We start from the raw sequence: 27,474 nt of genomic DNA, 5'->3' as shown, positions 1-27,474 counted from the left end.
ACCCACTTAGCTTGCATTAAAGGCCAATAATCTGAAATGTTTCTCTCTCTCATCCAATTGGGGATTGGAGGCACTGGGGAGACCTTGGGAGGTATAGAGGCGCAGCGAGAAGTTCAGGCACTTAAAATTTCTATGTTAAGTCTGTAAATCCTTCCCCTATGCCAGCAGAATGTCAGTTCTTTTATGCGCCCACTGGCGATGGTAGCTCTTTTTTTTTTTTTTTTTTTTTTTATGGTTCTATGGCCGCATTTTTTTTTGCATTTTCATCCTTTTATTTTTCAATTTTGAACAGTTTGTGGTGGGTTCAGCTGCATCTGTACAGCTCAGTACAGTCTGTTGATATCAGTGCAGGTGCTCTTCAAGGTCTCCTTGAACTTTTGGAGTCCAGCGCCCCAGATACATCTCGCAAGAGTACTGCGTTGCTTCAATCCTGTGGTGCATCAGACATTGAATGTTCCTCCCAGGAGGATGGTGATGTGGCAGAGAAATCTGCATTTGAGTTCTCCTCTTGTGTTGAGGAAGATTCCTCTAGTAGGCAGGAAGTTGATCATTTAGTATGGGCAATGTACCAGATACCAACCATTCAGGACACAGAAGTTCCTGAAAATTTGTTTCAGTGGAAGACAAAATGACTGATGTTCTTACTTTCATCCCTTCAATTGAAAGATTTACTTTGTGAAGAGTGGACTAATATAAATTTCAGGTTTCACACAGGTTGCATGCTCTCTATCCTCCTCATAGTGAGCTATGGTTAAATGGGAGTCTCTTCCCACGGTGGATGCTCTCATGGTTATTCAGGACAGACATTGCAGCTCTTAAGGATGACATGGTTCAGAGAGTTAAGGCCATCCTTAAGTTCATTTACATGGTGGATGGGGTCTGTTATACCTATCTTAGTCTCTAATTGGTTTTACAATGCGAGAGAGAGAGGTAGTCATAACTGCTCAGGGAGGGCTTGCTGTTTGGCAGACCTAGGTCAGGATTTCTGACTTTGGTGGGGGACCTATGTGAGGCATCAGTATCTGGAGGAAGGGGCTCTGGATGTCAAAAACTCGTAGGGGAGAGGATTTGTGCTGGACCACTCTAGTTTGATGTCTTGGAAGCAGATGTGGAGTCTAAGAAGACTGTGTGGTGTGTCTGCCATTCTCAGATAATGTCTTAGGGGGGCCTTGACCTGAATAGGGCCGAAAATTTTATTTTCTGACTGCTAATACTCAGACATAAGGGCCCTTAGGTTTTGCGCCTTTGTTTTTTCAGGAAAATCAAGGAATCAAGATTCCAGAGGACAACCTTCTGCTCCTCGCAGAAGAAGAGAGGGATACAGTCTTGGGCAACGAAGTGTCCAGCTTAGAAGGCTAGATTATTTCTTTACAGGGACTAGTAAAGTCTATTGGCTCACACAGATGTCTGTTCACTTGTGCCTGTCTTAAGGAAGATGGTCTCAACCTTCAAGTTATTACAGTTTGATATATGCTCTTTTCAGAGGAAGAGCCTTAAAGATCCAGTGAGACAATGCCATGGCAGTGGTATATCTTAACCATCAGTGCTGGCACCAAGCAAAACAATGCCATGGGTTGAAGGGAATGTTTGGCTGTAGCAGCAGAGGCAGATTCTCAGCAGGCATAATATTCTTAATATTCACCCTAGAAAATGGTCCCATGGCCCAGAAGTCTTTCAACAATTGTGGAGGGATTGGGTCAGCTGGGTGTCGACCTGATGGTATATCTGTTGAATCATAAGGTGGAGAGCTTTTTCTCCAGAACAAGGTATTCAAAAGCATTGTTATATGCCATGTAGGTCACCTCATTTAGCTGTCTGTAATAAAATATTTTACTTTCGTTTTTTATTAACACCTATGAGCAGTACGGTAGTGGCTTTGGCTCTCCAGTGGCCCCCATTTCGATGATGGCAGTATTTTTATATTTATCGTTAAAAATACTTTTCTCTGAGTCCCTTGGGGGACACTATGTGCCCACCCATTTACACTATAGTTTTCCTTTTATCTTATAATACTCTTAAATAGGAAGATGTTTTCCTCCCCTTTGTTCTTTCCCTTCTGCAGAGTGCTATGGAGGGGAGGAGTTACATGCAGTGTAGAAATTTAAAGTGCCCGCACTCCTGGCCTCTAAACCTTCAGGGTCTCCAGAGTCCACCTATTTTTAAACAAATTAAGTACGAATTAACCAGATCAGTATTAAGGCGCTTTGGACAATGGACTCAGAGGTCAGTGCTCCAATGTAAACCAACCCTTAAAATGCTCTTTCACTAAATTCTATTTCTGTGTGGTATTCACTTAAAATCTCTTGTTGTGTAACTTAAGTGTTTATTGTAGTTTTCACTTCTGAATATAAGCACATTTGAAATCACATTATCTTCTATTTACTACACAACACACTTTAACCAAATATAGTGAAAATGTTGTCTTGTATCTATTACCTGTTCGTCCTCAAGTAAATGATTTGCTGAATTACTTGCACTAGGAGGAAGATGTGGATTTCCTGGCTAGATTCTCAAAACTTGTGAATGGAATGGGACAGTCTCTGATCATTAGCTGGACTAAATTGGTGAAATCTTGTGACATGAAGAGTGCCCAAGATACTCTGCTGTCTATTGAATCCAAAGTGCCTCTGATGTTGCAGTTGCTAGTCCATGAAGATGACGATATCTCTTCTAATATTATTGGATTTTGTTATGAGTATTTGCACATCCTAAAACAGGTAGGTAACAAAAGAGCGTTATCACCATATTTGCAGGAGCATTAATAAACAAGCTCCTTTATCTTCTTAGTTATAGTTTATTAGCAATAGAATTAATTTCTTGTGTTTAAAACACATAGGACTTTCTTATGGTAGCAAAACAGTTTGTATTGTTATAATTGCTGTAATATAGGGGAAAAGTTTGCTAAAATACGAAACCAAATAAACTTGAAAACAACCACAGATATTGATATAATATAATCAACATGTTTTGGTTGTAACACCAGCTAAGATAGATATTTTAAATCCAGTATTATTTGCATATAATTGTAGCTTATACATAAGCTACTATTGGATACAGGTTTCTCTGCATCTGGCAGTATTCGTGAACAGGGAAGTCCAATCGGAACCTCACAATCACTCTTATAGGTCACCCACAACTAAGAATATCCCAGAAGATGTCAGCAGATCGCCAGTCAATGCAAGACACTGAATGCTGACCATTTTTACATTCAGTGCATAGCATTCGCTTTGAACGTTGTGCACTGGTGATAGGTGGGGCAGGAACTGAATTGATTGGTTTTGAACCCTTCAAGGGATAATTGAGCTGTCGATGACTGCCATTACCATTCAACAAAACCTTCAGGTTAGGTAGAGTCTCTAGCTTGACATAACTCTATTGTGGCCGTTTTGTAACTAGTTGCATTTTTCATTTAATAGAAACTGTTACAGAAAATAACACTTTTACATTCTCTAAGTGCTTGCATACTTGTTTGTTTTTAATTTAGTGTATGTGATACTTGCGGCGCAGCACAGAACAATTTGTTGTGTCTATGTAGCTAATGCAAATCATGGCCACTCTTGTGGTATCATGTCAGAGCCAAGTTTTGCAAGAAAGTGTAGTATAGATTGTGGAAGGATGTAATTAAATTTCATTATCTAGGCCCTGAGTTAGCATTGGTGTAATAATGTGATACGTTTGTCATTTTACAGTTAGTATTGCTATCGGAGCAACAGAAGAATAATGTGGAGGTAAGTAGTCCTCCTGCATGAAAAAGTTTGTCCTACATATTTTCACTGGAAGTTGCTTTGTCAAACAAGTCTTCAGTACTCCTGATCTTATATTGTTTACTCAATTCATATGTCCACACCACGCGATACTGGCTCTTTAGTACTGGAACTGTAGCTTGATTCAAGAATGTGCTTCTATGTATCCCTATTATTTGTATTGTGTGAGAGATGAAAGTACGGAATCATTGAAATGACTCATTTTTATTATAGAATAAAATGGTATAGAATTCTAAAAGTTTTAGGCCAGAGATTAGATTGCAGTAGTTTTTCAAAGACACACAAAAAACCCAAACACCTAAAGTTTACTTTTTATTTGAGGTGAAAATGATCGAATGGATCCATAAACTTCACCTCTGTCTCTTATTTTTTGACAACAGTGGAAGTGGTTATGCTAATTTTAGAATAGAATGTCCGTTTTCTAGAATACACTTTCTCTCTCACATTTTCCCCACTGACTTCTCACACTGTTGTAGTTGGAAAGTATTGTCTCTCTGAAGAAGTGACCTTCAGAGAATATGGTGTATAAATTTAAGTATATTTTCAGTTCCCCACATCCCTTACAGAAAAGTGTGCACCCACTGTTGCCCATAATGCTCAGTCTCTCTTGTGTTCCCTCTGTTGTAGGCAATAATGCTGGCAGTTATGAAGAAGTTAACCTATGATGAAGAATACAATTTTGAAAATGAGGCAAGTTTATTGACTCTTTGAAAACCAACATTTTTCGTTCATATGAAAGTGAAACTTTCAATAAATAGTTTGGTGCAATCACTTTATTTAACAAACATACTTTCTTGAAAGTAACATATGATACTGCTTAAATCTGCAATGTAGAGCTTAAGATGTATATACTGCCATATATGAATGTTACTTTTGTGTATCTGTCCCTGTTTTAAAAATGATTGTCTTGGTTACAGGAGCTGATGGTACTTCCGCATTGTAATGTTTACTGTGTGTCAATCAACACCTAAAACCTCCTTCTGTTATGTTTCCACGATACCCTTTACTAGTTTTAGTCATGTTGTACCTAAAGGACTGGAAACAAAAATATCTGTAATATATCTCCTGAGGGGGGCACTGTCCGAGCAATGCTAGATTGGACACTGTCCGAGCAATGCTAGATTGGGCCCAATTTTCTAGCACACTCTATGTACTAGATTTCTCACCTACCTATCCTGGCAGGAGACTTGGGGGATGGACCAAGTGTATCTTGTCCCTAGAAGATAATGATTAAATCCACAGACACTGGTATGTGAACTTTCTAGGTTCAAAGACAGTATGGCTTTACTTACTTTTCTTGTGCGTACAGGTCATTCTTATGTTGTTAGACCCCAATCTAATGTTATTGATGATTTTCTGGAATTTCAGCGCTACAGTCCATTTAATTTGGTAACCCAAGTTTCCAGACAGGTCTTGAGGCATGTTCTTATAAACCAATAAAATTTTTTGCTTACGTAATTACAAACCATGTTTGCAACACATGAAAACATAACAATTGTTTCAAAATAACAGGGTGAAGATGAAGCAATGTTTGTGGAATACAGAAAGCAGCTGAAATTGTTACTGGACCGTCTTGCACAAGTATCGCCGGAGTTATTACTGGCTTCTGTTCGCAGAGTTTTTAATAGTACACTACAGTAAGTTACTGTGCCAACGTTTACTGCCCGGTTACAAGTTTGACATAGATTACAGAAAGTCAGCTCTGTGTTGCTGGTTTGTTTTTTGCTTATAATTCAAAGAAACCTCTTGGAGGTGCCGGACACCTCCATAGAGGAGGTGTGTGTATCCTATACAAGTCCAGCTTGTGTGTGCAGCCTTGCCAATCAGGTTATGAACATTTTCCGCTGATACTGTTTGGGGTTGTCTTTTGAAAAGCCTATATACAAGGTTATGTCTGTTTTGTGTAACACTGAGGTTAGCAGAGTCCAAACCATTGAGGTTCTTGCTCATCTGATTTAACTGCAATTTAGTGCCATACAGATACAGAATTTAACAGATCCAGCTGTTCAGGACTTGGGCCAAGTTGACAGATAAAATGCAACATAATTATTGTGGTCAGATGATGGCAGCATATACACTGTTTCATTTCTTGGTCCAGATCTGATTCCTGTCGGAGGTTTAGTTGTGTTAGGACTGTACCCTTGGCTGCCAGTTAGGTTAAAATGGTTTGCAGACTATTGGTATTGTGGTTTATATGAACATCTTTATTCTTTGAATGGCTACATCAAGAAGTTGAATCCCCATGCTTTCAGTGTGGATAAATTGATTGTTGGATGATAAATTCGTCAAGAGTATTCAAAAGTTTTGGGGGTTTTTCAAGAAATGTGTGGCATATAGTATTGTAAAGATGCATTGGTGGCTGCTGGATCATTTTTATAGTCAACATTGGGGATCTGACAAACAGGTGCCCAGCTCTTTACCTGCATAAATAGTGTGCTGCAGTTATAACCACTTCTCATTTCTTGACTGCAATAGTCAAGTAATTACAAATGTAACTTACTACTAAAGTTAGCTAATGCCAGCATTGGTATATTATTTATCTAACACTAACTAGAATGGTTGTCCAATCTTACCTTGTGTGACTTATGGTTGTGTGGCCTTCAGACAGTAAATTTATACTGAACATAGAAACTGTGTGTACAATAAATTGTATATTTAAGAATACAAATTCTGCAAATATAACTTAGGATTTTTTTTTCATGTATTGATGTGGCCCTATTGTATTGTTGTGGCCCTATTGTATTGTTAACTGCCAATTAATCTTTTTGCTGGTGGCTGATTCTTGCTGACTGCTAATTCTGAATTAGAAATGCAGGGTAGCAGACAGAGCAGTTATTCTAGGTTCTGGGTTCAACATAGGACAGCCAGAGGAAGGATTAGAGGGTTAGATCTTATCTGTGGGTCACAGGAATAGAGCAGATAATGCATATAGCTCAGGATTTTTAGAAAGAGTAGGATTTATTGCTCAATAATAGCTCTCGAAAGATCTGTTATCTGACACTCAGATGGAGTGACAAATGTTTTTTAAATGTCTGTCCTTTTTATAAAGTTTTGTTTACTCAGACTGACGGATATATGCAGTTCCAAGGTGCTCAGATGTAAATGTAGGGAAGGTGTGTGTATAAATACAGGTGCTATGAATACACAGAAATAATATAAAATCAACATTTAACCCTCAAATACCAATAACTGGCAAGTGACAAACTTTCTGGCCAGAAAAGTAAATCAGTGTGGTGTGATGATATATACAATAATAAATTAGATAAAAAAAAAAAAAAAAAAAAGGTCTCTGTATTTACATCACCTAATACTATTTACACCTGAGCACCTTGGAACTAATAAAAAAAATATATACACACACACACACACACACACACACACACACACACACACACACATTATATAAAAACATACACACTCTTTAGAGGACCAGGGGTCCCCTCTGTTTCTATTTGACAGCCTATTCCTCTTATTTTCACCTGTAGGGAGCGCAGATAAACACTTGTTTGTGTTATATTTTCTCAGTACACATAGACTGTCAGGGGGTAATCCAGCTCCCTGTTTTACTGGCCCAGGCTAATTCACTAATCGTGCACATGAATCAGATCGGACCTCTGCACATTTTTTAACATTGTACTTGGTGGTGGGACTATTACTCCTCTGTGTGTGTACACTGCATGGGTGATCCCTGGTGCCATTTAGTTTGGGCTAGGAAAGTTACTCTTTCTCTTTCATCCAGTCTGGGGGACACTGCTTACCATGGGTTGTGGAGGGGAGCTCGGGAATTGGCACCTAGCTAGTTAACTTTAGCACTGCTGACAGACCCCTCCCCTCTACAATCCCCCTGCCTCTTCCTGTTCAGTTTTTTTTTTTAGGTGCCCATGGAGTTGGGCAGTGTTTTAGTTACTGCATGTATTTTTTTTTTTCAACTTTAATTTTATTTTATTCGTAAACTTTTTATAGGTGGCAGACCTGGGAGTGTGTTCTACTATAGAGAACACACTCACAGCAGAGCAGCGCAGGCACTACCCTGTCAGATGAGAGCCAGAGGCTCTCACTGCCAGGGACAGAATGGGGTGCCTGAATTGTGAGTGACAAGCGGTCTCACGGACCGCTGTCACTCCTGGAGCCTCCCCGATAACCGGCGCTGCCACTGCAGGCATAGAGCGCCGGTTATCGGAGATTACAAATGGCGGCGGCCATCTTGGATCCGCGGAGGAGCGAGAATAAACTGCAGGGGGCCATACCAGGATCCCCCCTCATACATAGGAGGGGGCATCGGGTACTAAACGCTGCGGAGACCTCAACTTTTGAGGTCTCCACTACTCTGCCACATATCTATTTTATTTTTTAATACGGGCAAAGAAACAGCTGCAGAGACAGCATTATCAGAAAGGGGGGAGCTAAGACAGAGCTCCCCTGCCTTCCAGAGAGACATGGTTTAACCCGGTCTACTGGCGCCAAGGAGAAGCCCGGGAAGAGAACACAGATCTGAGGGAGCAGGCACCATAACACTGCTGTTGGACTTCTCCCCTGTTTGGCCTATGGGCTTAAGTATCTGACTTATTTAAACACATATTCTGTATTGCTGTTTACAAAGTGGGCTAGTAGGGGTTATATTGTAGTTCTCCTACTTGCCTAAGTATTATATTGTGTTTTAAAATAATTACAAGTACAACTTTTATGACAAGATTAGTTGATTACTTGTTTTTTTCACACTCACTCACTCACTCTGTCTCTCTCTGTCTCTCTCCTCAGCTAAATTTAACTATTAAGTCTGTGTGTTTTGTGTGCCTTCCTTTATAAAAATGACAGATAAGGGAAAGGGCCCTATGGCAAAATATTTCACATGTTCAAAATGTAATGTAAAATTACCATGTGGGCAGAAGGACCCGTTGGCACTCTGCTCTGTTTGCGAAGCAAACCCAGCATATTTCAGCCTCACTGACGGAGGAACCGGCCTGGGTGGCCTCCCTGACACAGTCGGTTTCCTCTTTAGCACAGATGGTTTTTCAATCCAATCAATTGCTATCTACTGTGGCAGCTTCGGTGGCTAATACTAGTACACCTTTGGCCCTCCCTGCTACCACAGGTTCTATTGGAACGTCTATACCAGGACCTTCCTGTTCCCACAGAATCGGCATGGTCCGCAGCATTTATAAAGGGTTTGGATAAACTGAACCAGTTACTTGAATCCCCAAACATCCCGCCTGCTAAAAGAAAGCGGCCTAGATCTGATAATACCCTTATGGTCCTTTCAGACTCTGAGGAGTTTTCAGAGGAGGAGGGGGAAATTAATTCTGATCCTGACCAGGATCAACCTTTGGGACAGGAAGAAAACTCTAAAAGCCAATTTATTAATGATTTGGTTTTAGCGGTGAGACAAGCGTTGGACCTCCCAGAACCGGAGGATCCTACTCCCAGCGACAGAAGTTTCTTTAAGAAGGCCAAAGGAAGACTTCCCGGTTTCCCCCTTCGGTAGAACTCTGAGATATTGCAGAGGGAGCCTGGAAACAGCCTGATAAAAGGTTCTCTGTTCCCAAAAGATTCTCTTCCCTGTATCCATTGCAGGAGGAAGACGTGGCTCGCTGGGAGAGTATCCCTAAGGTGGATATTCCAGTAGCCCGTTTGGCCAGACACACTTTACTTCCAGTCCCAGGTTCAGCATCTCTGCAAGATGCCAATGATCGCAGAGTAGAATCCCAGCTGAAATCTATATTTGTGGCTGCGGGTTCTTCTTTTAGACCCACATTTGCTTCAGCTTGGGTTGCTAGAGCCATGGAAGCATGGGTAGAACAATTGGCTGAGGCCTTACAGGACTATGATTTACTTCCCCTGGCCTTGCATTTGAAAGAAGCATCAGGGTACATTTATGAGGCGGCCCAGAACACAGCGTCTGTCCTCCTCTATTCATGCTGCATCTATTTCAGCAAGAAGAAATCCTGGGAAGGAGATGCGGAATCAATAAAGTCCATTGAAACCATTCCCTTTTCAGCTGCAGGTTTGTTCGACCCGGGACTGGATACTATGATTTCACAGGCAACAGGGGGCAAAAGCACTTCTTTGCCAGTATTTTCAGGTAGGGGCCGGACTTCTCGTGTCAGTTCCTTTCGTCAGCCCTTTTAGGGGCACCTCCTTGCCTATAGGACAGTCCTGTAGAGGTAGACAACCAAATGCTCGAGGCTCCTCTGTCAGGGGTAGATCCTCGTTTGCAGCTAGGCGCCAGGCCTCCAAGACCTAGGAGAAGCCTGCGTCCTGACGGCCACTCTACTCTTCCAGAGGTAGCGCCAGTGGGGGGACGTCTGTCTTTGTTTCGGGAACAATGGGCAGCATCTTCCCAAGACCCGTGGATTCGGGGCATTATATCAAGGGGGTACATGATAGACCTGCTGGGCCCTGTACCACATCGTTTCTTTGTAACCCCTCTACCCCGAGATCCAACAAGAAGACAGGCAATACAGGCTTGTGTCGCCTCTCTTCTTTCGCAAAGGGTCCTCTGCAGGGTCCCAGACAACCAGAAGGGACAGGGGTTTTATTCAAATCTGTTTCTGGTCAAGAAGCCGGACGGGTCCTTTCGGCCCATTTTAAACCTAAAGAGCCTCAATGTGCACTTACGAGTGGACAGATTTCGGATGGAATCCCTGAGGTCTGTAATAAACGGCTTAGTGAAGGATCAGTTTATGGCCTCCATAGACATAAAGGACGCATACGTCCACGTTTCCATTTGGAGCGACCATCAGTCTCTCCTAAGATTCACAGTGGGGTCCTCCCACTATCAGTTTTGGGCCCTTCCCTTCGGCCTCTCCACAGCTCCGAGGGTCTTCACGAAGATCATGTTGGTCAAGGCGGCGTCTCTTCACTTAGAGGGAGTTCAGGTCATGCCTTATTTGGACGATCTGCTCATCAAATCCTCCTCAGAGATTTGCTTACGCCAGCACTTATCCCTCACCTTGGCAGTTCTCGAGAGCCATGGATGGCTGATAAACTTAAAGAAATCCCAGATGGTTCCGGTTCAACGCATGGTCTTCCTGGGGCTTATCATGGATACCAGTCGCCAGAAGGTGTTTCTGCCTACGGAGAAAATCGGCTCAATCCGGACTATAACAACTCAGGTCTTGTCCTCTCCCAATCCCTTAATTCATTTGTGCATGCGGCTGCTTTGGAAGATGGTGGCCTCCTTCGAGACTATCCCCTTAGGCCGGGCTCATTCTCGATGCTTCCAGTGGGCTCTGTTACGAAAATGGTCAGGATCCCACATAGACTTGGATCTCCAGAAGATTTTGCTGTCTCCGGGGGCAAGAGAGTCGCTCCAGTGGTGGCTGAATCAGGATCACCTGTCGGTGGGCAGGTCCTTCGCTCCATGGTCATGGATCATAGCCACGACAGACGCTAGCCTGAAAGGTTGGGGGGCGGTAATCCTGCACCTCCGGCTCCAGGGACTTTGGTCAGTTCAGGAATCAGCCTTATCTATAAACGTGCTGGAATTGAAGGCAATCCTTTTAGCTCTCAGGGAGGCCCAGACTCTTCTTCAGGGCCACCCAGTCAGAGTTCAGTCCGACAATGCCACGGCTGTGGCCTATGTCAACATTCAAGGAGGAACCAGGAGTGCAGCTGCAATGAAAATTGCAGCTCAGATTTTGGTTTGGGCAGAACAATATGTTCCAGCAATATCGTCAGTATTCATTCCAGGAAAAAAAAAATTGGGAGGCCGACTACCTAAGTCGAAATCAGATGATGCCGGGGGAGTGGTCAATCCATCCTGAAGTTTTTCAGTCTCTGGTTCAGAGATGGGGTCTTCCGGATATAGATCTCATGGCCTCCAGACACAACAGAAAGGTTCACAAGTTTTGCGCAAGGGCAAGAGACCCCTTAGCGGTGGCAGTGGACGTAATGACGATGTCATGGGAGTTCAGGTTGGGATACCTGTTTCCTTCGATTCCCATGCTTCCTTGCGTGCTCAGACGAGTAAGGCAAGGCGGTCTGCCAGTAATTCTAATAGCTCCCTCATGGCCGCGCCGAATCTGGTACGCGGACATAATCTCTATGGCGGAAGGACAAGGATTTCGTCTTCCGTCACGAGACGACCTTGCAAGGTCCCTTCCGTCACCAGAATTTACCTCCGCTCAGTTTAACGGCATGGATGTTGAAGCCAGCCTCCGGAGGGCTAGGGGTTTTCCTCCAGTGTAGTGAACACTATGATGCGGGCCAGAAAGCCAGTTTCAGCTCGCATCTATCACCGGATTTGGCAAGCCTATATCAGATGGTGGTGCGAAAATAGGACCTGTCACACGTCCTCCTTTCGTCTCCCTCGCTTTATTGGCTTTCCTTCAGGATGGCCTGGATGCAGGGCTTCGGTTAGGTTCCCTAAAGGTTCAGGTATCGGCACTTTGTCTTTTTTTTTCACCTGAAATTAGCGGATTTGCCAGATATTAGGACTTTCCTTCAGGGAGTCTTGCATATTCAGCCTCCCTATGTTCCGCCTATAGCACCATGGGATCTTAACCTAGTACTGGATATGCTTAAAGGACCTCCTTTAGAGCCATTACTTGTGGCAGATTTTAAGTGGTTGACCTGGAAGGTCCTCTTTCTTTTGGCTATTGCATCTGCACGTAGGGTTTCAGAATTAGGAGCTCTGTCTTGCCGGGAACCATATCTGGTTTTCCACAAGGACAGAGCGGTGTTAAGAACCCTCCCTTCCTTCGTTCCAAAAGTAGTTTCGGCTTTCCATCTGAACCAGGAAATTGTAGTTCCGGTCTTTTCATCTACTTCCCATTCGGATCAACAGTCTATGGAAAAGTTAGATGTGGGCTCTCCGCATTTATGTCAAAAGAACTTCTCAGATTAGACGTACTGATTCTCTGTTTGTTCTTTATGATGCTAATAAGAGAGGCTGGCCAGCCTCAAAACAGTCCATTGCAAGATGGGTTACCGCAACCATTAAGCAAGCTTACATAAAGGCTAACCGTCCTGTGCCAGAGAGACTTACGGCCCATTCCACCAGATCGGTAGGGGCCTCATGGGCAGCGAGAAATGTGGCTTCTGCAGACCAGCTTTGCAGGGCAGCCATCTGGTCCTCTGTCCACACCTTTACAAAATTTTACCAGTTTAATGTATTTGCATCCGCGGATGCAAATTTCGCTCGTAGTGCTTTACGAGCGGGGCTTTCAGAGTAGTCCCACCCTTAGGGGGCTGCTTTAGAACATCCCCATGGTAAGCAGTGTCCCCCAGACTGGATGAAAGAGAAAAGAGGATTTATGTACTTATGTTAAATCCGTTTCTCTGATTCCGTCTGGGGGACACTGCGATCCCTTCCTTCTGCCTTTCTTCTGTATGCTCTTGGTTGATTGACCTTTCTCCTTGGGGCTTTTTAAATTAACTTAACAGGAAGAGGCAGGGGGATTGTAGAGGGGAGGGGTCTGTCAGCAGTGCTAAAGTTAATTAGCTAGGTGCCAACTCCCGAGCTCCCCTCCACAACCCATGGTAAGCAGTGTCCCCCAGAATCAGAGAAACGGATTTAACATAAATACATAAATCCTCTTTTTACATCTCCTGCCTAAGTTACTTCCAGGAGACCTGTTCAAGGGGGGTCCTTTCCCCTACAAGCCACTATTGGCTTCAGAGTTTGCATAGCCAGATCCCATTAGGCTCCAGGCTCCTGTGTGGTGCTTTGCATCCTGGGAGTCCCATTTGAGTCCAGCAGGTGCCATCATAACACCCTCCAGCTGCATATGTAGTACGGAGATATATGTATGGATAACCTTACGGGTGAGGCATTCATGTATATGAAGAAAGCACTAGTCATATTGAATTCTAGAAATACATTTTAGACCTGATCTATGCCTAGCTGACCCCTTTGCCACAAATGGAAAGATGAGCTTTATTTTAACTTGAAAGGAAACAATCACCCTTGCAACGTCTTTGTTCTTCTCATGCTGTTTCCTCTTCAAATAAAGCGTTCAATCAGCACAATAAACAAATATATATAAATATACAAGGTGTTTCCTCATATTTTTGATGTTTTATAAAAGGGGTGGGAGAGAGAAGGAGGAGGGGGGGGGGGGGGGTGGGAAAGAGACAAAACATGTGGAGCCTATCGTCAGACGGAGGATCAGGAGACAGCCCACAGTCTAAGGCCTTGCAATGGGGGACAGAGTAGGGGTGGATGTGCAGCTATGACTCTCTCAAAGATACCATGGGGCCCATATCTTGTCAAAAATATGCGATTTGTGCCCCATGCAACTTCCATTTAGAGTTTTCTTGTTTATCGATGTGATAATACATTTGTTTTGTTTGTAGAAGTCTTTCTCTAAAATAGTGTTTTTGTATTTGTAATGCCTATTCATGTTTTGTCCTTCCTGAAGAAACTGGCAGACTGCTCCCTTTATGGAAGTAGAAGTTGCCATCAGATTACTGTACATGTTGGGCGAGGCCATCCCAGCATCTCATGGAGCTCACTTCTGTGGCGATGCTGCTAAAGCAAGTGCTCTGCAGGACATGATGAGAACGGTAAATATTCCAGTTCTATGGGAAAGCTGGCATAGTTCTATGTTCCTAAAAAAAAGTCTTATGTACTCTTTCCACTTAGATTATACCAAATCAGATGAAAGTAAATTAATTTTGATGCACCTAATAATCTGTCAAGATTATCAATGTAATCATGTACAATGCCTTTAGTTACATAATTTAGACAGTGATAAAAAAAACATCAAAAACAAAGGTTGTGGTAAAGATATAACACTTGTAATATTGTACACAATGACGTACATGTTTGTTTCAAACCATTTCAGATGTTTTATGTATAAATATTGCGGTGGTAATCATATTTACAGTCCTTAACAGACCAACACTTTAACAACCAAAAATGACCGAAGGTGACTTGGGCGACATTTAAAAAAAGCAGACTGACCTGAATAATGACAACTGAACTCTCCGACAGTGTTAGGCAAAATCCCGAGCACAAGTAATGACGGCACGGATTTTAATGTCATATAAAATGGCGATGGCCACTTTTAGAGCGCAGTGATCTAAGGTAAGTGTTACAGTGGTAGGGTTAGTGATCACAATCCCTAACGCGATAACTAACTAAACCTACCACCGTAACACTTACCTTAGATCACTGCGCTCTAAAAGTGGCCATCGCCATTTTATATGACGTTAAAACTGTGCAGTCATTACTTGTGCTCGGGATTTTGCAGAATACTCTCGGATAGTTAAGTTGTTGTCCAGGTCAGTCTGCTTTTTTTAAATGTCGCCCAAGTCACCTTCGGTCATTTTTTGTCATTAAAGTAAGTGTTGGTCTGTTAAGGACTGTAAATTCATACCCAACCCAAATCTTGGTATACAAATGATCGTTGGAATGTATATGAACACGGTACAATTTTCCCTTTCAGCTTGTGAGCTCTGGTGTGAGTGCCTACAATCATACATCCGTTACATTAGAATTTTTTGAAACTACGGTTAGATATGAAAAGTACTTCACAGTGGAACCTGTGCACATTCCCAATGTTCTGGTAAGCATTCTGCTTGTTTTATTTACTTGTATATTTTGTATACTTGTGGGTTTCTTTTGTTATATGGATCATGTTAAATGAAAGTACAAAATATATTTCCAAAAATTACTAAAAATGAGAAATAGAATTTAGTACGTTTAAAAATAATTCACATTCCTTCTAATTGCAGACTCAGATTTGCACAGGTGCAATATGTTTACCTTGAGTCACAATTTGTTGGTAAAGAAAGCAATGAATCGCCTATTGTCAGTTACCTCTCCCGATATAGAAGCACAGAGGGCAGGGGGTACAAGATGCTCATGTATTAGAAGGTCCCTCAGAGTAGTAATGTACAATGTTGTATATAATATTGTGTGGTCTGACCAATGAAGTAGCTGTGGATCAAAAGCGTCACATGTCAGATATGGATGGTACATGTACTAATGGATCTGGAAATGTGAGTGTCAACTTTGTGACAGAATATCAGAGGCACCGTCTGATTTTGGAATGATTTCAGTAAATGCGGATCTAAACCCTAATATTACAAAATCCAAATATAAATGTCCTATTTTTGTGCATTTATCGAATTTGAGCTATCTAATCGCATCAGTGTACAACTAATATTGTTATAACATTCACCATATGTATATGTTCACATAAGACACATTATGCAGTGAACCACCGCGAATCAATGATTGGTTCGGTCTTGTTTGTACAGTCTATGTTGGAAAAAATGTCTTAATGGTAGCATCAGAGCATAAGTGGTTTGCCTCAGAATGGTGGAAGCGAGTGATTGATCCAGAATTCCTTAAACGACCATGGTCACGCTGTGACCTTGGTCGGTAAGGCACTTAATGGAGATACATGGTCATGCATCTCCATTAAGTGCCTCTCAGCACAGGAAGGTGTTATGTGGAAAAAGTGGATAGTTTCTGAGGTTTTATTTGATTATGTTCACTATATTTTTTTGTATTGTGTTGCTCTCTTTAAAGTAATAATTCCCATTGACATGGATGGTAACAACAAAGTACAATCTAATAAAACAATTCACTTACACTGTTTGTCAGTGAGGCGATCATGGTCCTTAGTCTTGGCAAATGGATATTATCCTTACCTCCAAAATGTTTCTACATTGTCTTTGGCAGCCAGCATTTTTGGTTCATATCCTACATAGTAGAATCGATGCTCATGGTGGTTTTAGTCTACAAGTTTCACCTTCGCAGCCTATTATGTTCAGCCAGTATTGAGTACGCCCTGGAGAGGAGATGCTGTGTACAAATGAGTAATTGCTGTAAACTATGTGTAATGTAACGAGATCTCCAAAATGTTTTGTCATGCAGACAGATGTACCCTCCTCTTCATTGTCTTAAATACCAGAGGATGGGTGATATGAAGTCAGTTAATAAATCCAGATCTGGTGTGAGAATGCTAATGTATTTGAATAGCCTCCTAGTGTGGTAAAAGGACACAATTCCAATATTTTTAAGCTCCAACATATTTTGACAACAGGAACAGCATGGTCATCCATGGGATAAAAACATTGTAACCCAGTACCAGATATTTTGATTAAACATTGGTACATTGCTGTTTTGGTCCAGATAATATCTTGTGACAGCTGTTAGAGCAGACTATGGACAGAAGTACTTGGCCAAACTAAGTACTTCAGTCAGACCTGTGGCCAGAGGTGTATAAAATCAAGCACCTAGCCATGCAGTCTCTCATTTTCAAACATTTGTGATACAAAATGGGTCATTCTGAAGAGCTCAGTGACTTCAAGAGTGGTACTATGATAGGATGACCCCTTTGCAATAAGATGTTTCATGAAATTCCTGCTGGATATTCCATGGTCAACTGGTAAGTGATATTATTAGAAAGTGGAAGCATTTAGGAACAGCAACTCGGTCACAAAGTGGAAGACTATGTAAAATCACAGAGCGGGGTCAATGACTTCTAAGGTGCAGGGTGAGTAAGTCGCCAACCCTCTGCTGATTCCATAGCTGAAGAGTTCCTAACTTCCACTGGCATTATGTAAGCACAAAAACTGTGCAGTGGGAGCTTAATGGAATGGGTTTCCATGGCCGAGCAGCTGCATGCAAGCCTCACATCACCAAGACCAATGCCAAGTGTCGCATGAAGTAGTGTAAAGCACACACACTGGACTGTGGAGCAGTGGAAATGTGTTCTGTAGAGTGACAAATCACGCTTCTCTGTTTGGCAGTCAGATGGGCGAGTCTGGGTTTGGTGGATGCCGGGAGAATGTTACATGCCTGACTGCATTATGCCAACTGAAGTTTGGTGTCGGAGGGATAATGGTATGGGGCGGCTGTTCAGGATTTGGGCGAGACCCCTTCTTTCCAGTGAAGGGCAATCTTAATGTTTCTGCATACCAAGTCATTATGGACAATGCTATGCTTCCAACTTTGTGGCAACAGTTTGGGGAAGGCCCTTTTCTATTCCAACATGACTGTGCCCCAGTGCACAAAGCAAAGACTACAAAGACATGGTTTAAGGCAGGCTTGTCCAACCTGCGGCCCTTCAGATGTTGTGAAACTACAAGTCCCAGCATGCTTTGCCAGTAGACAACCAGTTGATAGCTGGAAGGGCATGCTGGGACTTGTAGTTTCACAACATCTGGAGGGCCGCAGGTTGGACAGGCCTGGTTTAAGGAGTTTGGTGTGGAAGAGCTTGACTGGCCCAAACAGAGTCCTGACCTCAACCCCATTGAACACCTTTGGGATGAACTGGAACAGAGATTGTGAGCCAGACCTTCTCATCCAACATCAGTACCTGACCTCATACATGCACTACAGAATGAATGGGCACAAATTCCCACAGAAACACTCCAACATCTTGTGGAAGCCTTCCCGGAAGAGTGGAAGCTGTTATCGCTGCAAAAGGGGGACCAACTGGATAATAAAGTATATGTATTTGAATACAGTGTCATTACACTCCCTGTTGGTGTAATGGTCAAGTGTCCGAATACTTTTGTCCGCATAGTGTACATTAGTCTAAAACTATTAATGGTTTGCACATGTTAGCCAGCCAGTTACACTGAATGTGAATAAGAGGTGAGTATTGCCTAACAATGTGCATGTTTTCATGTTTCATGTTTTCATATTAAGATCCATTCTTAATAATGTGCAATCTATGTAGATGATTGATATGCTGGTAAACAGATTGTATAATTTTATAATACTGTCTAGTCTGACCCTCAAAGTAGGGTTATGGTCTGCCTAAGGTGTCATGAGTTGGTAAATTTTCAGATCACAGCTGATGCACAATATATACTCTTGGTGGTCTCCTGTGATGTCTACTAAAAATGTCTACTGGTGATGTAATAAAACAGGAAGTCATGGCCCTCAATTGTTATTATGGATACATGCAAAATGGGAGACCCAGTTTATTAAACTTTCAGATGAAGGGTAATGCTATGAATAAATGTGCATGCATAATTGTTTGTATGCACATTCCTATTAACTTTTGCAATGGGCATAAATTTCAGACCTGCTGTGTCACTGTTTGTGGTTTTGAAAGATCTTGTAATTCAAATCTTGCATATATTCCTAACATGTTCCCCTATCTGCGTATTGCGTTTATTTCTTCTACCACGTATTGTTTGTCGCAGGAGCTTTTTTGACTAGATTATCTGATTTACATGTGAGGAATTATTTTTCAGTTGTACAGTGTTTGTCACTAATTTGATTTCTGTAATAGACCATGTACTGGTCTCAGATATTTACTGCTTTATCTCACACATGGATAGACTCCTGATGTTGTTGTTGTTGTTGTTTCTTACAGCCATCTAGTTTTCTTGGTCATTTGTCTCATATTTTATGTAATCATCTTAATGTCTTGTGCTTTCCTGTATAACATCAGTGGCTGTTCAAGTAGTGCTTAGCTGGAGGATGTGCCAGTGTGTCTTTGTAAGATGTGTATATCATGAGAGGCATTACAGTATTGAGTAATGGAATATAGTTTGTCCTGTTTCTGTTCTCCCCATTTTTATAGGCAAGTAAAGATTCAGTCTACAATGTTTTGAAAGACTTTTTCTACCCAAAAATTCCTTTTTAGGTCTTCTCCGTTGCATGTAATCTCCCAAATAATAACAATTCAACCTCAGTATCTAGAATGAGGCAGCTGATTGGGGTAATATGTCAGTCGGAATGTATTAATTATGCCAGTCGTCAATGACATTTCTATATCCAGGAAGTACATTTTTGTTTTGCGCGCACACACACACTCTCACTCTACACAGGATATTGCCAGTATAACTCGCCAAAACAGTAGGAGTACTAGATAGATGCCCAGGAGACTTTTTAATCGTGTTATAAGTTAACTGAATTACTCTAATCACCCTGCTAATGTTTTGTATGAACATTTATTTATTTCAGATGGCATTCTTGGACCACAGAGGCCTGCGCCACTCTAGTCCTAAAGTTCGTAGCAGAGCAGCTTACCTTTTCTCTAGATTCGTGAAGTCTCTTCAGTAAGTGCAGCTAAAATTCTTTGATTAGTTCACATGTCCCTTTGTTTATTACCTATATTTTATCTGCTGCCTGAAAACTCAATGTGACATAATTTATCTACTGTAGAATACCTATTTCCTCATCTTGAGAATTAGAATGCTTCCATAGTATGAGAAGCATTTTTATTTATTTATTTTTTTGTTAGAAGAAACAAAATAAAATCCCGTGTAGAATTAACAAATCAGTGTTTTGTTGCACATTTTATACGTTTTTTTTTTCATTTTATGTCCTGATCTTTGAGTCCAAGGGAAAAATAGGAATGTCATTTCCTTTCCCAACTCCATGGCAGCCCTTACAATGGGTTAATACTCTGATCAGCTTAGTGACGAGAAGAAATTTGGCCCACCTGGATCTCATATAAGACGGCTCCTCCTCTTCCTCAGTGTCTTTTCTTCCGGTCTCCACAGGTGTATGACAGGCTAGTGCAGTGTAGCATTTTTTTGTTTTGTTTTATTTGAGGGGGCTTACCAGAGGTTTGTGGCTTTCCTCATGTGCTGGCTGTATGTGCAGTCTGGAGGGGCCATGGGCTGTGACTGTATCGTTTTCTCTGCTGGGCTGTTTTGAAGTCTGGATGCTGCCTAGGTCTTCCAAATCGGGCATGCACACAGGAACACAGTGCGCTGCCGGGTTGCCGTGCAGCGCTACTCAGCATTCATTCAAGCTAAAGGACACTCCAAGGTAAGCCCTTAGAAGTGGGTGGGTGGGTGCTTTAGGATAGCTTGCTTAGCACCTTTTGTTGTATTGTTTACAGTACCTCTGTGGAGCTTGTACAGGGAAAAAGAAAATGTAAAGTTAAGAATTGAGCGTGTGCAGCCTGTGATAACCGATTGCTGAAAGATTGCATTGATCCATTATGTGTCATGTACCCCTGAAACGATAGATGAACCTGGCCCCCCAGAACAATTCAAGCAGGTCTTTTCATGGATGGTGAAGGCCATGCAGGATTTTCAGGCCCCACATCAGGGGGCAAAGAGGGACAGGACTCCAAAAGCAGAGGAGATGGAGGATGTAAGGCAAGGGCCATCCTCTGAAACATTCAGGAGTGGCAAGTCTTAGACAAAAGTCATCCTAACATGGGGAGACTGAACCGCATGTACCCTTTCCAGGGTGAGGATATGCTAAAATGGTGTTCAACCATAGTTTGCTTATCCTCAAGGACCACTCTCCCGTGGGATGATGGGGGACCATTGAAAGATGCCATGGATAGGAGAATGGAGACTTCCTTCAGGAAATTACACATCTCGGGCATAACGCTAAAGTCTGGGATAGCCATGGCTTCGGTAGCTAGAGCCCTTAGGTTGTGAGCCAGCACATTACATGCAGATATTGACGATAGAATAGATTGTACCTTCTAAAGTCCTTAGAGGTTATGCAGAAGAGCATTGATTTCTTGTGTGAAGCTTCATTGGATGCGGTTGTTTTCTCTTCCAAAAGCATGGCCTCGGCGGTTGTTGCAAGAAGAGCGATTTGCTTATGTCCATGGGCGGCAGATCATCAATCCGAAAGCCGTCTGACAATGCTTCCATATGAAGGTAATTTCTACTGGATAATCTGATGCAGAGGCTAGCAAGTGGTAGTGCTAATCGTTTACCACAGGACAGAAAGGGGAGACGTTTCCTCGCTTACTCTCCAAGCCAACAGTTTAACGAGGCCTGTGTCTATAGGCCTGGCAGACAATTTTCCAAACATCAAGCCAGTTTGACAACAGTCCTTTCGGCCCTTCAGACCAAAAAGGGGGAAACAAGGACAGCAAAGAACCCAATAACTATCTGCAGATCTAGTCTCCATTGACCCCAGTCGGCAGCAGGATATCACGCTTTGCAAAAGTTTGGAGTCGGACCACACAAGACAGGTGGGTCCAGGAGATAAGTCACCAGAGGATATGCCATAGAATTCCATACATGGCCAAAAAGAAACAGATTTGTCCAGTCAAGAAGTCCCACATCCTTCTTAGAACAGCAAGCATTGGAGGAAGACCTAGAAGGCCTGGTGAGAACAAAAGCTATTGTGCCAGTGCCGACAAATCAAGAAAACAAGGGGTTCAATTCCAGACTGTTCCTCGTCCAGAAAGAGTCAGGTGCCTTCAGAACAGTACTAGATTTACGAGCTCTGAATTGCTATGTGCAAGCAAAACACTTTCGGATGGAATCTTGTCAACTCAATCCTCAAAGCAGTAGAAACAGGAGATTTTCTGACTGCGATAGAATTAAAGGATGCATATTTTCATATCCCGGTCACGATTCAAGACCAGCAATTCCTGAGGTTTTGCATTCAAGTATGTCCCTTCCAGTTTACTTCTGTTTGGCCTTTCCACATCTCCAAGAACATTTACCAAAGTCCTTATAGTCTTCGTAGCGGCACTCAGGGAGAGAGTAGTAGCTCTGTGGCCGTATCTGGATGATATCCTGATTGAGGCAAAGTCAGAAGTAGTGGTTAATCAGTGTATTAAAAAGCCACCTGACACTGTCGCAACAGCTTGTGTTCCTAGGAGTACAAATAAATACAAGGTCTGTCTCTCTCAAGAAAGAGTGGACAAAATCCAGTCCTTAGCTTATCAGATTCAGGTTCAACCTCGAGTTTCGGCACTGACGTGTCTTCATCTCCTAGGGATGTTTTCCTCAACAATAGGAATCTTCCATGGGCAAGATGGCATATGAGATCTTCAATCAAACCTCTTTTCAGAATGGGATCATACAGTGGAGTCGCTAGATTCCAAAATCAATCTCTCAAGGTCAGCAAGACAGTCCCTGGACTAGTGGCAACTACAAGGCTTGAGGAAGCAAGGTCTGACTCTCTCGTTATCGGACTGGTGTGTTCTTGCTACAGACGCCAGTTCAGTAGGTTGGGGTGCTCACATGCAGGCGATGGTCACACAGGGCACCTGGCGAGACGAAGAGAGACTTCTCCAGGTGAACATCTTGGAGATGGGAGCAGTCTGGCGTGCAGTCCAGTTCTCCCAGTCCTATTTACAAGCCAAACATCTGCGAGTATTCTCCGACAACAGGACTGGAGTAGCATTTATAAACAAGCAGGTTGGCACCAGGAGCAGAGAAATGCTGACCGAAATAACCACGCTGATGGCATGGGCAGAGACAACTTTGAGATCTCTATCAGCCCTTCATGTGGCAGGCAAATACAACATGGTGGCGGACTATTTGTGCAACTTCCATTCTCCAGGGTGGACTTGGTGTCTGCTTAAAGGTGTTTCAACTCATACGACACAGGTTTGGAGCACCAGAAATAGACCTGATGGCCACAGGAAGCAATGCCAAGGTACCCCTTTTCTATTCCCATCACAGAGACAACAGGACCATGGGAATAGATTCTCTGTCGATACAGTGGAATTTCAAGCTGGGGTATGTGTTTCCTCCCTTTCCAGTCATCCTTCAGGTACTCAGGAAGATAAGGAAGGAAAGGGTAGAGGTGATAACAGTCCTCCCGGCATGGCCACATCGCCATTGGTTCACTAGCACGGAAGATGCTACTGGAACGTCCATGGCTGTTGCCGGTCAGGTCAGACCTCATACATTAGGGGCCGATTCTGCATCCAAATCCGGGCTTCCTTGGTTTGATAGCATGGAGACTATTGAAATCCAAAGGTGTTTCAGACGAGGTAATACATTCTAATTCAGGCAAGGAAAAAAAATTCCTCTATAATTTATTAGAGTTTGGAAAAAATTAATTTAATGGGCGAAAAACATGGCGAGGGATCCCATGTACGCCAGATGTTAGAGTTCCTTAAAGATGGTTTAGTGAAAGGATTTGCACAGTCTACATTGAAGGTGCAAATAGCTCTTAACATCCTTCTTTATACTAAGCTGTCATCTCAGGATCTCGTCTTCCAATTCATTCAGGCGCTGAAGAGGTTACGACCAAGAGTGAAACCATTCGTAGCCCATTGGGACCTTAATATTGTCCTGGATGTCTTAACCACTGAACCCTTCGAACCATTGCAGGATATCTCTCTCAAATGGCTCACTCAGAAAGTGCTCTTTCTAGTGGCAATCACTTTAGCTCGTCGGATGGGGACATACGCAAGTTATGGTGTGAAGAACCCTTCCTGAAAGTTTTATGAAGATAAAGTGATTTTGAGGACGAACCCGGAGTATCTACCCAAGGTTGTCTCTTCCTTCCACATCAATTAATAGTTGGTACTACAGTCTCTCTACCCTCATCCCACAAATAGTGAGAAGAGACAACTCCTTACTCTAGATGTGGTGAGAGCCATATCTACCTATATTGTCAAGACGGAAAAGCTTAGGAAGACAAAGCAACTATTGTACTTCCTGAAGGTCCTCGCCAAGGGTCTTGCCCCATCCAAACCCACATTGGCGAAGTGGATTAGAGAAGTGATTGCACAGGCCTACAGGGAGAAAGGGTGTGAGGTACCCAAGATACTGAAGGCACATTCAACTAGAACGGTAGCGACCTCCTGGGCGCATAGAACCCAGGCATCAGCAACCGACAACTGTAAGGCAGCCAGATGGTCGTCGATGCACACTTTTTCTAAGCATCTGCTTGATGGTTCGGCATCTATGGAGACAGTTTGGGAGAGAGATTCTCCAGCAAACGGTGTAAATAAATTTTTGTTTGACTGTATTAAGTTGTTGGTTTTTATTGCCTTCCCAACTATTGTACTGCTTTGGTATATCCCATTGTAAGGGCTGCCATAGAGTTGGGAAAGGAAAATTGAGAAATCCATTCAGTGGAAGGCCCAGAACAGGCTCCCCGGGTCAAAGTTCTGGCTAGCGTACACCAACTGGAAGTCCGACTGCGACCTCAACAACCTAGTATGTTTTCTGGGGTCCAATATTGACACTCTGACCCGGGAAGCGTGTTATTCCACTGGATGGATTTGAACAAAAACTTCAAAGTTCTGTCCAATCTATAGCAATGGGAGGTCTGACCGGAACCCTAATCCCCCCCTAAAACCTGGCCAGTATCCAACTGGACGACCTTGCGTTGGTTTCATCCCAATTAGTGTAGGGGTGTCCAAATGCATAACCAGACAGAAAAACAAACACGTTTAATATTAATGGCATGAAATGACTTACATGTGTTGGTGCTAAGTCTTACCCTGCTTTTTTTGTTTGTTTTTTTACATTTTCTCACTGTACCTAGTAAACACATGAATGCCTTTGTAGAAGACATTCTGAGAAGGATTCAAGATCTTCTCGAGCTCTCTCCACCTGTAAGTCAATCTCCTTATTTTTTTTATTTTTTTTAATTTGGGAATTTTAACTAAAAATGCACTGTGAACTGTTATCACAGCAAGGAACTAATTGATATAGGTGAAGTGAAAAGTGCAACGGGGAACATTTTGGTACATTTATCTTTTAATCTGTATACTATTACATTGTATTTAACATGTCCTTAGCTGTAGATTTGTATGATATGGAATTTCTCAAAATCTAACTGAAGAACAATGAGGGAAGACCTAACATTCACATTTTTTAAAAAAAATAAAAATGACGATTTTACCTTAACTTGTTCTACGAGGTTGTGTAAACCACCTTTAAAGAGCAAGTGAAGTCAGTATTTTACACACTCGTATTATAAAGGCTGCATAACTGAGTTGAATAATTTTACATTAAGTAACTGGAGTGTTTATATGTGACTGAATATGCCCCCCATACTTTCACCACTTTACATCAGTTAAGGTGTAGTTGCTGAAGCTTTTTCAGCTGAGAGAATGCATTACATTAGAGAAGAGGCACTATGCGAATGATTGACTGCTCTGTAGACTTCTTGGAAATGCACATTGGGATTCCAGTTTTCATACACATAGGGAGGGGCAGTCCTTTTTGCCTGTGCCTGTCCCATCATGTCCTAAAGATGTGGAAGGAGTTTCAGCTGCCTGTAGTGAAGCGGTGCCCTCAGCTTGAACATCCCAAAGGGGTAGCTTCTGATCTCCAATCTGCCTTCAGTTTTCTCCTGGAACCCTGGTTCTTATATTGTCCTCCAATATTTAAAGTTACTTCGTCCTAATCACATGTCTCTTACGCAAGCTCCGGAAAGAACTAAAGCAGTGGACAAATCCGTAAATTCTTCTGTAAGAGTGAATATAATATAAATGAATATTCTCCCCAGGATTGAGAGTCATACATGCGGTCCCAGTTAAGGTTCTCCCAAAATTTTAAATTGATTTATAAAACATGGTATGTGACTTTTTCTGTGAAGGTAAGAGACCCAGGTGTAGGAGTGATTTATTATATAGATGCAAAGATAAAGGAGGCTTACAGCTGCCTCTGTTCCCTTGCTTCCACAAGACAATAATGCTCAGGAAAGTTTTGAATTGGACTCACTCAATCAAAGAATATACAAAACTCATATTCTCAAACAGTCTTTCATATACTGCTTTAACTTTCTAAACTAAAAATCTCGCACCCTGCAATTGGGCCAACTCTAGAGTGTTGGAGACCGCTCCACATTCTCAAGAATTGCTTCTCCACTGTCCCCTCTCACCCCATCATACAAAATCCAGACTTCCCTCCCTGTTTCATGTCATTTTATCTAAAGTGTTTGTATCATGATCCCCTTAATGTTCACAGCTATTTTTTTAATGGGTAAATTGATGATTATCATATGGGGGTTTTTTTTGTCTTTTGGTAACCACTCACACACTAGAATCTCTGCATGCTGTGTTACTATAGTGCTCTTGTGTGACCTTTATTCCCACTGAGACATTGTAAACAAGCTTATGCATGCTGTGTTTCATTGACCGGAAAACAGGTCAGTAAGCGATGCTAAAAAGACAAATAACAGCACTGGAAAACAAAACCAACTCACCACCCAATAAAAAATTCTGTGAGATAATCATAAAAAATGTTTATTCAGTAAACTAAATCACATGGATAATAATCAAATAAATATACAGCAATAATAATCCAACATAAATAGCTGAAGGCAATGTTGGATACCCAATACTGCACAAATGAAGGTAATCTATATATTGAAATACACAGACCAACAAATAAATATATATAAAAAAGGAGTCTAAGACTAAAAAAACATCATATGATCCAGATGATATAGATAAAACAAAAGCAATATAAGCACTATTGAAATAGTGCTACACGTATTCCAGTCAGCAATGCTTGTTTGACCCTAACCCTATATTGTGCGTTGACTTTCCTACTTTGCAAAACAACGTGACCGTTGCATTATGAACACTGTAGCAAAGGATTTTTTTTTTTTTATGCTGCCATTAGCACTTTATAAAAAGTTACGATAACCAAATAAGTTGGCTATTTCATTCTTCTTTTCAGGAAAATGGTTTTCAAATGTTGCTCAGCAGCGATGATCAGCTCTTCATATATGAGACTGCAGGTGTACTTATAGTGAATAGTGACTATTCTGCTGAGAGGAAAAGTATTCTAATGAGGAATCTGCTAAATCCCTTGATGGAAAAGTTCAAAATTGTGCTGGAAAAGCTAGTAGTAGAGCAAGATGAAGAGAGGCAGACTGTTTTAGCAGATTGTCTTAATCATGCTGTTGGATTTGCCAGGTGTGTTACATCTTACAATTGTTTATAGCATACACATTTCACTCTCAAAAGATGTAATCTTAGGTGCATCTAGATCATGGACAGTTCTTCATGTTAACTGATTTAACTCCATATGCTAACTAAATGTTTGTTTAACTGATAGGTCCCTATTTAAAGATATGCCCAGGTTACTAAATTACTAAATGACT

At 42.0% G+C, this 27,474-nt stretch overlaps 1 protein-coding gene and 1 pseudogene across 1 annotated transcript in view; one reads left to right on the top strand and one right to left on the bottom strand.

The window, feature by feature from the left end:
• The window catches only part of LOC142150801 (uncharacterized), a 712,033-nt pseudogene that overhangs the window by 360,635 nt on the left and 323,924 nt on the right, over positions 1-27,474 (bottom strand).
• XPOT (exportin for tRNA) overlaps positions 1-27,474 on the top strand; it is a 49,574-nt gene that overhangs the window by 15,005 nt on the left and 7,095 nt on the right. Inside the window, exons 9-17 of the mRNA XM_075209434.1 lie at positions 2,481-2,717; positions 3,690-3,728; positions 4,392-4,454; positions 5,277-5,401; positions 14,126-14,270; positions 15,155-15,274; positions 19,645-19,739; positions 24,901-24,970; positions 27,048-27,286. Of these exons, the coding sequence (XP_075065535.1) occupies positions 2,481-2,717; positions 3,690-3,728; positions 4,392-4,454; positions 5,277-5,401; positions 14,126-14,270; positions 15,155-15,274; positions 19,645-19,739; positions 24,901-24,970; positions 27,048-27,286 (1,133 nt within the window). The remainder of the gene's footprint in view (positions 1-2,480; positions 2,718-3,689; positions 3,729-4,391; positions 4,455-5,276; positions 5,402-14,125; positions 14,271-15,154; positions 15,275-19,644; positions 19,740-24,900; positions 24,971-27,047; positions 27,287-27,474) is intronic.

This window comes from Mixophyes fleayi, chromosome 4, assembly GCF_038048845.1.
Source record: "Mixophyes fleayi isolate aMixFle1 chromosome 4, aMixFle1.hap1, whole genome shotgun sequence".
Taxonomy (NCBI): domain Eukaryota; kingdom Metazoa; phylum Chordata; class Amphibia; order Anura; family Limnodynastidae; genus Mixophyes; species Mixophyes fleayi.
Note: the sequence above shows the minus strand (reverse complement) of the source record. Positions and strands in the feature narration are given on the sequence as shown.